The sequence below is a fragment of the Hyperolius riggenbachi genome, chromosome 9 (assembly GCF_040937935.1).
Source record: "Hyperolius riggenbachi isolate aHypRig1 chromosome 9, aHypRig1.pri, whole genome shotgun sequence".
Classification (NCBI taxonomy): Eukaryota; Metazoa; Chordata; class Amphibia; order Anura; family Hyperoliidae; genus Hyperolius; species Hyperolius riggenbachi.
In genome coordinates, this window is record NC_090654.1 from 72,590,193 (window position 1) to 72,605,693 (window position 15,501).

Sequence of the window (15,501 nt, forward strand, 5' to 3'; positions counted from 1 at the left end):
TCCTTGTGCACAGAGTGGTTCTGGGAAGTGTGAGATAAGGAACAGGGAGGGGACTGGCTGGCAAGGGTCAGTGAAGGGTCCCTCTTTTGTGTCTGATAAGATTTCACTCAGTGTGGTAACATCTGAGTAAACAATGGTCTGGAATCAGGAAGTGGTCCAGAGGGTAGAAGATGGGTCACTCTCATAAAAGCAAGGAATGAAATCTGGAGGCAGAAGTTCTGACCTTCCTTCTTAATTTCTTTCCCTTATATAAGTACATATTGGAGTAAAGGAAATATTACGTAGCATTTTACGCAGCAGACACATGCATTCCCGTCTGTCCCTGTTCTGAGGAAGCAGGCAATCAGAAGGGCATGTTAGGTGAGAAACCAATTAACCTATCTGTATGTCCTTGGATTGTAGCGGGGAAACTGCTGTGCCTGGATGTAATCTAGGTGAACATGAAGAGAATAGCCACGCAGATTGTACCCTTGATTTGATCTGAAACCAGACCAGAGACAGATAAAAGTTCTGCCTGCTGAGGATATGTTTCCAATAGACAAGTTTGTGTCAGAAAATGCGTACACGAATTCACATGCGTATAGGTCCGTTTTTTCAAGTGAATTTGCATGCGCAATTACGATATATTTTTTTCGTTATGTAATTTACATTTTTCAGTTTCCATTTTTCCTTTATCATTTTTCTTTCCAAAGATATTAATAGAAAACACACATGAAGACACACACACAAACGAATTTCCTATCAAATACATTACATTCGGCTTGCGTTACCCTGCATGCAGTGTGCAGAAACTGACAACACTGCTGTGCTGATTTTTTTCTGCATTCTGGGTACAATGGAGGCCCACTTTAAATATCCCACTTTAAAAAACAACAAAAGATCTTAATGTGGTGACTACAACCTATAGGTGTTACTATTACTATATACACTCGCATATAAGCCAATCCGCGTATAAGCCGAGGTACCAACTTTGCCCTCAGAGACCAGGAAAAAGTGATTTACTCGTGTATAACCCCTGTCCCCAATATATCCTCCACAGTAGCCAGATGTTCCCCCAGTACCAGTCTGCCCCCCTCCCCATAGCCAGATGGGCTCCAGGATCATACAGCTGTGTCTCAAGAAGCCACTAGATGGCGTCATAGATATGAGACACAGTGATTGCCACACAGGAAGAATCCCCAATCATTGCATTGCTGACACATTGCTTGCAGCTCCGCTCCACAAGCCACGAGACACAGGTAGTCTTGACTCTTGAGCAGTGCATTTATCACACCATGTTGCAGGGGATGGGGGGCACGGACACAGCAGTAAGCCAGCTGGTAAGAGTGCGATCACTAGTGCACAATCCTTATGTTTCTCTGCCAGTAACAAAACCTGCTCCAATCTCCGTTCTGCTCCACTGACTCGCATATAAGCCAAGGGGTAACTTTTCACCACATTTTTTATGCAGAAAAATTAGGCTTATATGTGATTATATACATATTGTCCACATTGTACTGTATGTCATGATCTCTTTACAGGTGCAACTTTAATTCCCCCCAACCCACCTGTCCAAACTCCTCTCTCCCAGGATAGCCATGTAGCCCCAACAGACACAGACCCCACCTGCCAGCATTGTCACTTTCTCACCAGTGCCATCTAAACCGAAAAAGTCAAATTTAGGAAAAAAGTGAATAGGATCGGGCCCATTGAATGTTTTGTGCGCAGGAGATTTGGGGACAGCTGGCGCCACCATAGGCCGTACTAAGAGTTATGGCTATAGCGGCACTCAGGGAGTAATTTGGGCGCCCTCAAAAGATGGAGCACAAATTACTACAGAAACACTGTAATTCAGCCACCAGCAATAGCTGGAAGCCGAAATACATCTCTCCCTCACTACCCATAGAGGCCTGTGGGGGGAATAGTAATTAACGCCGCCAGGACTTGTGCAGGAGCAGGGTAAGCCGTTTATCGGCTTTACCCTGTGCCCAAATCTCCTGCCAGCGGTTTAATAGGCACGCAAATGTTCACCTAGACCTTGCAAAGGTCTAAAGGTGGCCATACACTGGTCGAATTGCCATCAGATTCGACCAACAGATAGAACCCTCTCTGATCGAATCTGATCAGAGAGGGATCATATGGCCACCTTTACTGCAAACAGATTGTGAATCGATTTCAGCCTGAAACCGATCACAATCTGTGGAGCTGCCGCTGCTGCTGCCCCCCCCCCCCCCCCCCCCTTACTGAAAATTAGGGTTAAGCATTGGTCAGAGGTTAGGTTAAAACAAAAGTTTCATTTACTCATATCTGATAGGATGCTTGTCTAAGATGACTGTCTCAGATAAACAGCTTGCAGAGTAGGTCTGGACTGGCATACCCACATTTCCCCAGAGGTTTTCCTAATGCTTTGGGAAGGATACAACATTGGCACCAGTACAACCTATAGTTGCATTTCTATGTATACCAGTATAATTACAGGAGTATGATTTTATGTGTCTTTCTGTAAATAAAACCACTGCAATTTTGCACACGGACTACACACTGTGACACACTTCTTACCAAAAACAAATGGCGAGGATGACGGTTTTTCCCAGATACCTTCATTAGAGTGCCTTCCTTAACAAACTCCTGTGGGAATAAAGACCAGTGTGAAAAACTTAACAAGGCAAAGATTGAACCATTGTCACATCACATGACCTTGTGCCGCCCCACTTGTCACTTCCAAATCCCAATTAACACTAAAAATAGGATCAGTCCCCCTCACCTTTGTGGAAAAAATTCTGTTTCTGTGTGTGCGTACACCTTCCCACTGAAAATTGTCTTATGCTTAAGCTTTAGAAAAATGAATTGTTCAGTTGTACACCAGAGAAGGCGGGGGAGGGCTGGGAAGACGTGCAACTAGAAGTAGTTTATGTGCTGATCAGCATTATGGCTACAGAATCCTGGTCATGGCAAACATTTCTAATGAGAAAAGGAATTCTGGACTTGTGAGTATAAAATATTTAAAATGTAAAAAGGAGTGTACACAGATCGCTTACCTTATTACTAAAAGCGGAAACAACAAACACTGGAAATACGTACTGAGCACAGGAAACAATATATTTTGCAGATGTGGCCACTTTTTAAGGCGTAATAAATCAAGGATGGGTCGGCACCGCCAAAAGTAAATGATAGCTCTTTTATTGTAGGCAAGGCAGCAATGACAGACTGCTGTTTCGGGCAAGCATGCCCTTTATCAAATTGCAAAATAGCCGTGACAAAGTAAAACACCACACACATCTTTAAAAACACAACCCCACATGATTGCGCCAATCAGTGCTCACGTAGGTGGGGCTGGGTAGCAGACTTGATGGGGAACCAGTCTGTTTAAAAACAGCTTGTGCATAAAGCGCGCTGATGCACGCTGACACTGACCCACACTGTATTAACGAGACGCCACACTCTCCTGCGCATACACTCCTACTGAGTGATATGCCCATCGGGTCACATGGTGTTGATTGGCGCAATCATGTGGGGTTGTGTATTTAAAGATGAGTGTGTGGTGTTTTACTTTGTCACGGCTATTTTGCAATCTGATAAAGGGCATGCTTGCCCGAAACAGCAGTCTGTCATTGCTACCTTGCCTACAATAAAAGAGCTATCATTTACTTTTGGCGGTGCCGACCCATCCTTGATTCATTACGCTGTGTACCACTGGCGGTGCTGGGGTAGGAATTCAGGCATGCCGCTCCATTCATTTGAGTGCTCCTTTAACACTCCATTGTAGTGCCACTTTTTAAGGCATCAGTGCTTAGCGGCTGTTCCGAAAGAGTGTGAGAGCCTATTATGTATACAGGTTTCTGGGTCCCCTTGTGTTTTCTTCCTATTTAAGGTTATTATATAGGACTCTCACAGACATACACAATATATACAGTGAGGAAAATAAGTATTTGATTCCCTCACAAAGGAGAGGAGGGGGAAGAGGCACCCAATGATAGGTAAAACTGTGTAAAAAACAGCTAAAATAATAAAGGGAGAGGTGGCTTACCTCAATAACAACACATTCATACACATATGAAGTTTAACTATGTACAGGCAACAGTTTTCGTGGGTCTAACGTCTACTTCCTCAGGCCAAATAGTTCAGAGGCACTCCGTTCTTGGCCCTAGATACATCTCTGGCACTGTATTTGGCCTGAGGAAGTGGGAGTTAGACCCACAAAATGCATTGCCTGTGCATAATTAAACTTCCTATGTGTAGGAATGTATCATTATTGAGGTAAGCCACCTCTCCCTTTATTATTTTAGCTGTTTTTAACACAGTTTTATCTATCAATGAGCACCTCTTCCCCCCTTTGTGCTTTCCACTTTCCTTTGGAGGGGTGTACGTTGGTACCCAGTGGCTCTGCCACTGACAGGTCCTTTGTTGTTTTGCCAAGAGTGTGACCAAATCCAGTTCCAGCTGGTCACCCGAGTTGAGTCGGGTTTATAAATTTCCGCCTGCCTTCAGTGTTTGGTTGCCTCCTGTGCAACCTTCCCTTGTGAGTTCCACAACCCTTTTTTTACCTTTGCCATTAAACTTGTGACGTACTATACCCTCTTTGGGCTCCCATTGTTTCTTGTTCCTCCTTTTTAGGTTGTCAATCACCCTCTACCACAATTGAATTCCCTGCTGATTTTTCTTGTTTGCTCTCTGACCAAGTAACGACCAGTCATCTCTACCATCGAAACATGGAGATTTACATTATGCTTTAGAGGTGTATTTCTGCGACGTGGAAAGGATACCTTCACCGCGTCAAAGGGACAATGGACAGAGCAATGTTCTGTCAAATCTTGGGTGAGCACCTCTTTCCCTCAGCCAGGGCACTGAAAATGGGTTGTGGATGGGTATTCCAGCATGATAATGACCCAAAACATGGACAAGGATTGGCTCAAGAATAACCAGCACATGAAGGTCCTGAAGTGGCCTAGCCAGTCTCCAGACCTTAATCCAATAGAAAATCTGTGGAGGGAGCTGAAGATTCGAGTTGTAAACATCAGCTTCAAAACCTTACTGACTATATTAGAGGGTACAAACCTGGTGGTTACGGTAACTATAAGAAACGGCTGACCTGACGTGATTGCCAGCAAGGGTTTTGCCAACAAGTACAAAGTCATATTTTAATAGGGGATCAAATACTTATTTCACTAATTACAATGCACCTCAAGCTCTGACTTTGGGACACTGTTTTTTTGGAGGGTTCTTTGGTTGTTATTCTGTCTCTCACAGCTACAATAAACATACCATTGCAATTATAAACTGGTCATTTATTGGTCAGAGAGCAAATTCAGCAGGGCATCATCTACATCTTTCCCTCACTGTTTATATCTATATTTCTGCATATGTACTGTATATGTTGTGCACTGTATATAGGATTAGCATAAGGGCCATGAATCTAGCAGCATAACTGAGGCATCCTTTTCTTGATGATAAAATTGCTTTATCGTATTTTTAATTCAAAGCAAATGAATCATTTGCTCGGGCAAAACAGGAGAAAAATCACACTGAGTTTTTCTTGAATGATGAAGCTGCGATCGATCGTCATGTCAGAAATCTTGCGCTTACCCGTCCTGGCTGCAGCAGACTGCGCTGTCCCCTGACGCTGTACTCAATCTGAACCAATTTCTGTAGGTTTTCCTACAAGAGACACAACGGAGGAGAGAATTAATGAACTGGCTTCACAATGACACCGGAAATAGCACCTGCAAATGATATTTTAATTGCCTGGCATTGTTAGAGTCGGAATAAATCACTTTCCTTGCCACAACCAGCCCCGTTAAAACCAGAGACGGGTGGCGGGGAAATGCCGTTGCGTTTTAATTTACGTGAGTTATGACAGCCTTTGAACAAGGAGCAAAAATCAGCAGGGGGTGCGAGAGGAAGCCGCTGCAGTGTGAATCGCACCGCAGAACGCCAGGCGATATTTATAGCACCTGGCGGGGCTGGCAAAATCACAGCTCGTTATTGTATACAGGAAAACAAATTATCCTTAATTAACTTCAAAAATGTTTTGCTTACAGGACATCTCATTTGAATGCTGTCTTATTTCCGTGAAAGGATGCTAAAGGGGCACTCCAATGAGAGAATAAATAAAATCAAAGCATCGCCAAGGGCAGGGCCCCGCTAAAAAGCGCGAATCGCTATCACAATCACTGATCGCTTTTGGTAGCAATTTTTGGGACCTGTTTATAAGCGATTTCTGGCATTTTTAAAGCAATTTTGAATGTAATGAAAGTGACTTGTACAGTGATTGTGATTTCCATAGGTTTGGTATTAACCCTTCAGCAGCCAATTTATTTAGAGGCTTGCAAGTGCTCCAGGCCAATTTATTAGCACATTTTTTTAATTTATTTTTTGTCATATTTCCTTGCTACTAATTAGTACTGCTGTAATGTGTCTTTATGGCAACTTGTCACTAGAGGGCAGTGTGAGAAAATAATACAGGACTTCTGCTTTTATTTTCTATATCATCTGCTAGCAGAGAGACATCAAAGCATTCCAAGAATTTACAGCACAAGGAGTTCTGCTGGATTTGAAGCTGCTAATGTGTTAAAAGCACTGCAAAATCGTGTACTGCAATTGAAAAGCGATTTTCAGTGATGCTACTCTTTGCATTGAAGCGCAAATACTCCAAAATGCTTCAGGCACTGCATTCAGTTTTGGGAAATCTCAATTGCTGCTGTGGGATCACCTCCATTGACTTTCATTAACCATGCGCTTTTAGAATTCCAAGCTCTCCAGTGGCGCCAGGCCTGAGGGCTAGATCAGATGGGAGGCTGGGCAGCCCAGTTATCATACAGTTCACCTGCCCAGAAACTGCTGATCTACTGCCCGCTCAGTTACTGCATATGCAACTGAGTGTGAGCCTCCACACTGTGAGATGCGTGCTAACTGACCAAAATTTCTTCTCAACTGGGACAACATTGTATTACACAACTGTGCAGGTTTTGACTGGGGCAGTGCCAAGTGTTGAAGATTCCTGTCTAAATGGGAGTTGGAATCAACACAAGCTGTAAAGACAAATAAAGGTGAGCATTGGTAAGTATGGATTACTTACCAATGCTCACCTTTATTTGTCTTTGCAGCTTGTGTTGATTCCAACTCGGTACATAGGTACACACACTAGATTACTCTTGACCGAGGTGGCCAATAAAGACAAAAATGCATTCAGTGTGTGCACAATGGACACCTAACATCGCTTAAAGTGGACCTCTGCTGTTAATTAGCTGATGGTGTAATGGTTAAGGGCTCTGCCTCTGACACAGGAGACCAGGGTTCGAATCTCGGCTCTGCCTGTTCAGTAAGCCAGCACTAATTCAGTAGGAGACCTTTGACAAGTCTCCCTTGCACTGCTACTGCCAATAGAGCGCGCCCTAGTGGCTGCTGCTCTGCTCTAGCGCTTTGAGTCCACAAGGAGAAAAGCGCAATATAAATGTTATTTGTCTTGTCTTGTCTTGTCTAATTCCAAAGTGAAAAGGAGCCAGAATTACACATATTCCCTCTTTTTTTTACCAAATGGCAGCTGCAACATACTGTGGCAGTCAGTGTACTACTTCTCTCTTCATCTCTCGTCTTTGGGATGGGCTGGCTCTGGTAAAAATAGTTTGCCTCTCAGGCCACACTGTGAGGCTCCTCCCACACACAGATGGCACAGTCTCTTAGCAGTCTTTGCAAAGGCAGAAAACTGCCATGGCAGTTTTTCAGAAAGGGGTCGTGGCTAACCAACTAAAACAGGATTTAGACTTGTATTCTGATAAAATTATAAATTTTTTACGTGCACTTATTTTTATAACTGCACTTCTATAAAATGTAATTGAAAGAAATGACACCTGAATGAGGTGTCATTTCTATTAAGATCGCCAGGGCGGCTGCGGGAGGGTTTTTTTTAAATAAAAAAAAAACTATTTCATGCAGCCAACTGAAAGTTGGCTGCATGAAAGCCCACTAGAGGGCGCTCCGGAGGCGTTCTTCCGATCGCCTCCGGCGCCCAGAATAAACAAGGAAGGCCGCAATGAGCGGCCTTCCTTGTTTTGCTTAGATCGTCGCCATAGCGACGAGCGGAGTGACGTCATGGACGTCAGCCGACGTCCTGACGTCAGCCGCCTCCGATCCAGCCCTTAGCGCTGGCCGGAACTTTTTGTTCCGGCTACGCTGGGCTCAGGCGGCTGGGGGGACCCTCTTTCGCCGCTGCTCGCGGCGGATCGCCGCAGAGCGGCGGCGATCGGGCAGCACACGCGGCTGGCAAAGTGCCGGCTGCGTGTGCTGCTCTTTATTTGAACAAAATCGGCCCAGCAGGGCCTGAGCGGCAGCCATCGGCGGTGATGGACGAGCTGAGCTCGTCCATACCGCTAAGATGGTTAAAGAACACCTGAAGTGAAAGGGAAATAGAGGCTGACAAATGTATTTCTTCCTAAACCATGTAAATTGCCTGGCTGCCCTGCTGATCCCCTGCCTCCAATACTAGCCATAGACCCTGAGCAAGCATGCAGCAGATCAGATGTTTCGGACTGAAGTCTGACTGGATTAGCTATATGCTTGTTTCAGGTGCCTGATTCAGAAACTACTGCAGCCAAAGAGATCAGCAGGACAGCCAGGCAACTGGTATTGTTTAATATGAATAACTATGGCAGCCTCCATAGCCCTCACACTTCAGGTATCCTTTAGCCATGTCTAGGTTTGCTACTTGAAGTGTGGTGTTTTAAAACACCTCTAAGTTTCACAAATTAGTCTTTAAAGCAGTAGGATCAGCCATACTATGCCAGGGGAAAAAAACACATATATAAGTAGATAAATACTTGATCTACTTACATAACACATGTATTATACTGTCCACTTTTTGATTTCAGTGAATGTTATATATTAAATGACGAGAATTCTGTTCCTGGTGGGGGCCATGTCTTTTGCCCACAGTTGAGGCTAACTCGTGATGTCATTTCTGCCCTTTACTTTTTTTCTTGTCTCCTCCAATCACTGAGTCACCTCAGCCTTGCTTGTAAACACAAGTGAGTAGGGGATTAGGTTTCAGATAAGCAGCTGACAGGGAAATAAAGGGAAGAGGAGGAATAGATTATAGATAAAAAGAACCCCCAGCATGCAATTCTTTGGCACGACTACTAAAGGGCCAGTGCTCCTTAAGTATGTGATAACTCCATATCATAACAGCAGAAAAAGTTTTGAATTCAGGATTAGCATCTTTATCACTTAATACACTCAGACCAGTTGCTGTTGAAATTTGATTTTTATGGTGACGATACCGCTTTAAAGAAGGCAATGAAAACGCTGTGCAAGTGAGGCTGACACTGTCAAGTGAGGCTGCCACTGTCTGACCTACAAACCGTAATGTGCAAGCGAGGCTGCCATTGTCTGACCTACAAGACGTAAACTAGTTCAAGGGCAATAAGGCTGAGCTGACTGCCTTGAATGTGTTATGCAGCTTCATGTAAGTGCACCAGGCGCTGTGTGCTCATCCAGGGTGCCACATGAGGTTGGTGACAGGATGGCTTTCAGGTCTCATTCGGTGTGAGGAATCATTGTGAAGTTACTCAGGAGGTCTGCGACTCCATTGTCACTATATTTCTTTTATTTCCTCTGAAGAAACAGCCTGCCTGTATCTGATGTACTTATTGATTGGGGCTGATATTGATCAGACAGAGAGAAAATATCCAGATTGAGAAGAAATATCACTTCCTGTGCTCCTGGGAGGGGCTACATGTTAGAGCTTTGGAAATTTCTCAACCCTGACAGGAAATCTCTAGAGGAAATCACATTTATAGGATTTCTCAGAGTCTCAAGACTATTTAAAGATAAAGTAGAGATTTATAAGAAAAGGAAGGTAAAAGGGGGACACAGACTCAGCCCAGTAGTACGAAAGAAGGGGAAAAAATATATATTGCACGTTCAAGAGAAATGAACGTGCAATATTGTTTGTTGTTTTAATCCAGAGCACATTTGAAGGTACATATCCTAACTATACTTCGGAGGTGCAAAACCAGTATACCTAGACAACGCAGTGCCAGTCACTATTCTTCTTTCTGAAACCGGGAAAAAAAAAAATAAATATATATATATATATATATATATATATATATATATATATATATATGTGTGTGTGTGGCAAAGTTCCTGGTAACCGGAACTCAGGCAACCGGAAGTCTCAACTAACCGGCATGCCGGGAAGGGTAACTGGAACTGTTTTTTTTCATGGTTTCGGGAAGGGGGGGGAGGGGGGGTGCCAGCCACAAAATACTCACCAAGCACCCAACGATGCCATGTAGCTCTTAACGGCTTTCCGGCATCCATGCAGGGCTTCCGACGTCTCACATAATCCAACAGGGGTCAGATGACACACCGGGAGCCCTACATGGAGGACACCTGAAGGCCACCAGGAGCCCGCTGAGGGCTACAGGACATTGCTGGAGGCTCAATGAGTGCATACTGCTGCATCGGGGGGAGTAAAGTTCATGGAGGCCCATCTCACAACTTACAGGATTTCAAGGATCTGCTGCTAACGTCTTGGTGTCTTCTTGAAAGGTTATGCGCAGTAGTGCAGCGCAGCGTGTGTCCATTCTAAATAAAGTCAGCCTATTGGGCCAATCAAAGTTCAGGGATCATGTCCATTGAAGCCACTGGACCCGCCGGGGCTCAGGGCGGGTTCAGTGGAGCGGACATTACTTAGTAGGAACGTGAGGTAGTTATCAGCGCACACTAAGCTGCACTACCGTGCACACGTGCTCCTGTCATTAAGTTGCAGCGCAGCTTAATCAATTAACCTCCATGTCTGAATGGGTTGTAGTGGTTTTGGTGGTACAAGGGGGGCTATACAGGATAATTTTCTGTCCGAAGGCAGAAGATGCAAAACTTGGGTCCACTGCAAGGATTGCTAAACACTGCTGAATTAGAGACTAGGAAATTGCAGTTACACTACAGCTGTTGTAATGAATACAAGGCCTTAATGCAGGTGTGTGCATGCATATTTCATAGTACAGATTATTTTTTTTAAACATTTTTAATTGAATAAATCCAAGTCAGGTTTGCAGGACCAAATCTGTCCTTCATTTATCTCCAGCTGGAATAACCATAGTTAACTCAGCCAAAAATGTCTCTTCCTTTCTTTTGTCACTTTGTTGTTCTGTAAAAAAAAAAATGGCTCCAAACTGGCTACTTCCTGTTTTATTTCGGATAACATTGTCTGTGACGAGATTCCGGTAGCCAGGAAGTGTCAACAAAGTAAATGCAACTTATAATCAGCAAGATACTGAAAGCAATGCACCTGTCACTTTGATTTACATTGTAGAGGGTGTGTTGCTACAGTTTTATACCTGCAGTTTCTTATGCCTGTGAAATGTACGCACTTTAATAGTTTCACTACGTCAGTGGGTTTTCCTTTCCATCCTAGCCCTCGTATCCTTGCCACACAGAATAAGTATGTCATCTTCTTTTAGTAATGTACTCTTAAAGTTTCCATGCATATGATATTCTTAGTAAAATCAGGAAAGTAGAAGGTCAGCAATAGATGCAAGGCTAACAAGCCACAAGGCGAATCCGGTGAATGGTTGTGCCTCCGGACAGTTAAACAGACCAATTCATGAGTTAGAAAGTACAGAATCTGTGCACCAGACCAGCTTCAACAGCAAATCACCACTTCATTTCATTTCCGGTATTAGGCAGAATGCAGACATGGTGTGGACAAACTGGCAACCGTTTTGCGAGTTACACTCGCTTTTTCAGAGGCCACAAGTCAAGTTTGTGGCCTCTGAAGAAGCAAGTGTAACTTTCGAAATGGGTACCAGGCCATCCACACTGTGTCTGTGTCTGTATCAGGGATGAAATAAAGTGGTGGTTTGCTGTTGAAGCTGGTCTGCTGCCTGGATTCTCTACTTTCTTTCTTTTTTTTTAAACAAAATTTTTGTTACAGGTTATAACAAATATCGTGCAATATAGTACCGAGACAAAGTGGCTAATCCGATTCTCTACTTGCTGCACATGATACTCTGATAGGCTTTCAAAGCCAGCCTTCTGCAATGTAAATGATCTGTGAAACAATCAATACATGGAGCCGATACAGTGAATAGACACATATGGAATAGGTACAACACAGGCATCTGTAGGTGCCCAAATTATTCTGGTTTTAATTGTCCTATTATATCGTGTGGCAAATTCTCTCTTGAATATTTTTGCCACTGAAGTTCTTTTCTAAGGCACATTTTTAAAACTTATTCCATGGGTGTAGACTTGGAGGACGACTGCTTACAATGTCACTGACTAACACCATTCTCACTGTCCACGCCCCTTGATAAGTGTCCATTTTGCCAATGCAATTCCACAATGGGCAGCCTTCACAGGTACAATGTGTTTGAGTAGCCAACTGCACTGCTATCCATTGAATAGCACACATCCAATCCAAAGCAAAGTGGCAAAGGACTACAATAGACGACAGTGCATCCCTGAAGCCACACAGCATGTTCATACAATACAAGCAGCACAGTACTACTAAGGCGGAGTCCACTGTACTGTGAGCAGAGCATTGCTGCTTTCTGTCATTTGTGCATTTTATTATGTTTATAAGTGGACCTAACAGCGTAAACACTTTCCACTCTGGCTAGCTCAACTTCTTCCCATGGGGACAAGGTGGAAAAATGAAAGCTCACTGGTATATTAAAACAGAAGGTATTTGTAATTATTTAGTTTAAGTGAGCAACTGTGGTTTCCCATGATGCATCACTCCTAAATATTCAAATCATCTCTTTATGTTCCCGAAAGCCATGGGTACATTCAGAACTGCTGGTGTATAATGAGCCTGTATCTTATAAATTATACAGAGCCACATTATACAACAGTGGTTCTGGATGTGTGTATGGCTTTCAGGGCCATAAAGAGACAATTTGCCTATTTGGGAATGCATCATGGGAAACCACAGATGCTCCAGCAGTGGCTGGATAGTGTAGTGGCTCTGCCTCTGACACAGAGGCCAGGGTTTGAAACTTGCCTCTTCCTATTCAGTAAGCCAACACCAATTCAGTAAGGAGACCTTAACACTCACTGCTACTGCCTATACAGCGCACCCTAGTGGCTGCAGCTCTGGCACTTTAAGTCCTCCAGGAGAAAAGAGTGATATAAATGTTCTGCGCCTTGACTTAAAACTGAATAATCGCAAATACCTTCTGTTTGAAGAAGGCAAAATTATATTCACCCAGTGCTGGGCCGAAATTACGCATTAGCGTAATTATGCATCGTAATTCACTACAAATGCACCGTAAGCGTTACGTGTAAGGTTACGGTATTACACGTAATTAATTACGCGTAGACCGTAGGTTACGTTATTACGCGTAACAAATTACGCGTAAGACCGTAAACTCCTATTGAAATTACACAGTCTGCCGTAATAGCGTAATATTATGCTCCCGTATAATATAAAAAAGCCGCCAAGTTTAAGGGTTAATAGCAAAGCCCCCTTAAGTGCTAAGAGCCTCAAATTTGGAGAATATATTAAGGAGATCAGAAGGAATAAGAGGAAACATTTTTTTTCAAAAAGACCTTATAGTTTTTGAGAAAATCGATTTTAAAGTTTCAAAGGAAAAATATATACATTTAAAAACCCGCCGACTTTAACGGTTAATAGCAAAGCCTGCTTAAAATTTAGGAACACCAAATTCTCAGGGTATATTAAGGGGATCAGTGGGAATACGAGGAAAGCATTTTTTTTTCAAAAAGACCTTATAGTTTTTGAGAAAATCGATTTTTAAGTTTCAAGGGCAAAAATGTCTTTTAAATGCGGAAAATGTCAGTTTTTTTTGCACAGGTAACAATAGTGTATTATTTTCATAGATTCCCCCAAGTGGGAAGAGTTTTACTTACTTCGTTCTGAGTGTGGGAAATATAAAAAAAAAACAACGTGGGGTCCCCCCTCCCAGACCTCTTTAACCCCTTGTCCCCCATGCAGGCTGGGATAGCCAGAATGCGGAGCACCGGCCGCGTGGGGCTCCGCACCCTGACTATACCAGCTCCCATGGTCCATGGATTGGGGGGTCTCGGAAGGGGAGGGGCAGCCAAGCTTTCCCCTCCCCCTCCGAGCCCTTGTCCAATCCAAGGACAAGGGGCTCTTCTCCACCTCCGATGGGCGGTGGAGGTGGAGGCCGCGATTTCCTGGGGATGGGTTCATGGTGGCATCTGGGAGTCCCCTTTAAAAAGGGGTCCCCCAGATGCCCACCCCCCCTCCCAGGAGAAATGAGTATAGGGGTACTTGTACCTCTTACCCATTTCCTTTAAGAGTTAAAAGTAAATAAACACACAAACACTTAGAAAAAGTATTTTAATTGAACAAAAAACATAACCACGAAAAAAGTCCTTTAATATTCTTAATTAACCATTAATACTTACCTGTCCCTTTAAATAAATGATCCCTCGCAATAGCCTCGTAAATGTTCTATCAGTTACAATGTAACAAAGTTATTACAATGTAACAACTTTGCTACATTGTAACTACGCCGCACCCGACGTCACTCGCCGCTCAGTCGCCGCATACACTTACGCGTCCTTGCAGGACGCTAAGTCTCCGCCGGCTCCCGCTGTCCACCCCGCCCACATCTGTCACCCACATGTGGGTGACATGTGGGAGAGGCGGGGAGGGCAGCGGGAGCCGGCGGGGACTTAGCGTCCTGCACGGACCCGACAGAGCTCTGAGCTATATAGCTCAGAGCTCTCTAAGCATCTTTGAAATTGGGCTCCAAGGAGCCCCATTGGTCCTTAGCAGACCAATGGGGTTCCTTCTGATTTTCAAATCAGAAGGAACCCCATTGGTCTGCTAAGGACCAATGGGGCTCCTTGGAGCCCAATTTCAAAGATGCTTAGAGAGTTCTGAGCTATGTAGCTCAGAGAGCTCTGTCGGGTCGTGCAGGACGCTAAGTCCCGCCGGCTCCCGCTGCCCTCCCCGCCTCTCCCACATGTCACCCACATGTGGGTGACATGTGGGTGACAGATGTGGGCGGGGTGGACAGCGGGACCCGGCGGGGACTTTAACTTTGTAACCTTGTAACTTTGTTACATTGTAACTGATAGAACATTTCCGAGGCTATTGCAAGGGATCATTTATTTAACCACTTGCCGACCGCACGCTTATACCGTGCGTCGGCAAAGTGGCAGCTGCAGGACCAGCGGCGGGGGGCTCCGTGAATAGCCTGCGGGCCACCGATGGCGGCTCGCAGGCTAAATGTAAACACAAGCGGAAATAATCCGCTTTGTTTACATCTGTACGGCGCTGCTGCGCAGCAGCGCCGTAAGGCAGATCGGCGATCCCCGGCCAATCAGCGGCCGGGGATCGCCGCCATGTGACAGGGGACGTCCTGTCACTGGCTGCACAGGACGGATAGCGTCCTGTGCAGCCCGGATCACCGGGGAGGGGACAGGTAGGAGATTGAGGGGGGAATTTCGCCGCGGAGGGGGGCTTTGAGGTGCCCCCCCCGCCAGCCACACGCAGGCAGAAGAGATCAGACCCCCCCTGCACATCAT

The 15,501-nt window shown here is 44.6% G+C and overlaps 1 protein-coding gene across 6 annotated transcripts in view; it reads right to left on the bottom strand.

The window, feature by feature from the left end:
• Positions 1 to 15,501, bottom strand: part of FGD5 (FYVE, RhoGEF and PH domain containing 5) — a 321,938-nt gene that overhangs the window by 51,391 nt on the left and 255,046 nt on the right. For all 6 annotated transcript variants that reach the window (XM_068253043.1, XM_068253044.1, XM_068253041.1 and 3 more), the window contains 2 exons: positions 5,563 to 5,634; positions 2,539 to 2,607 (listed from right to left, as the gene is read on the bottom strand). In XM_068253043.1, coding sequence (XP_068109144.1) covers positions 2,539 to 2,607; positions 5,563 to 5,634 — 141 coding nt within the window. The remainder of the gene's footprint in view (positions 1 to 2,538; positions 2,608 to 5,562; positions 5,635 to 15,501) is intronic.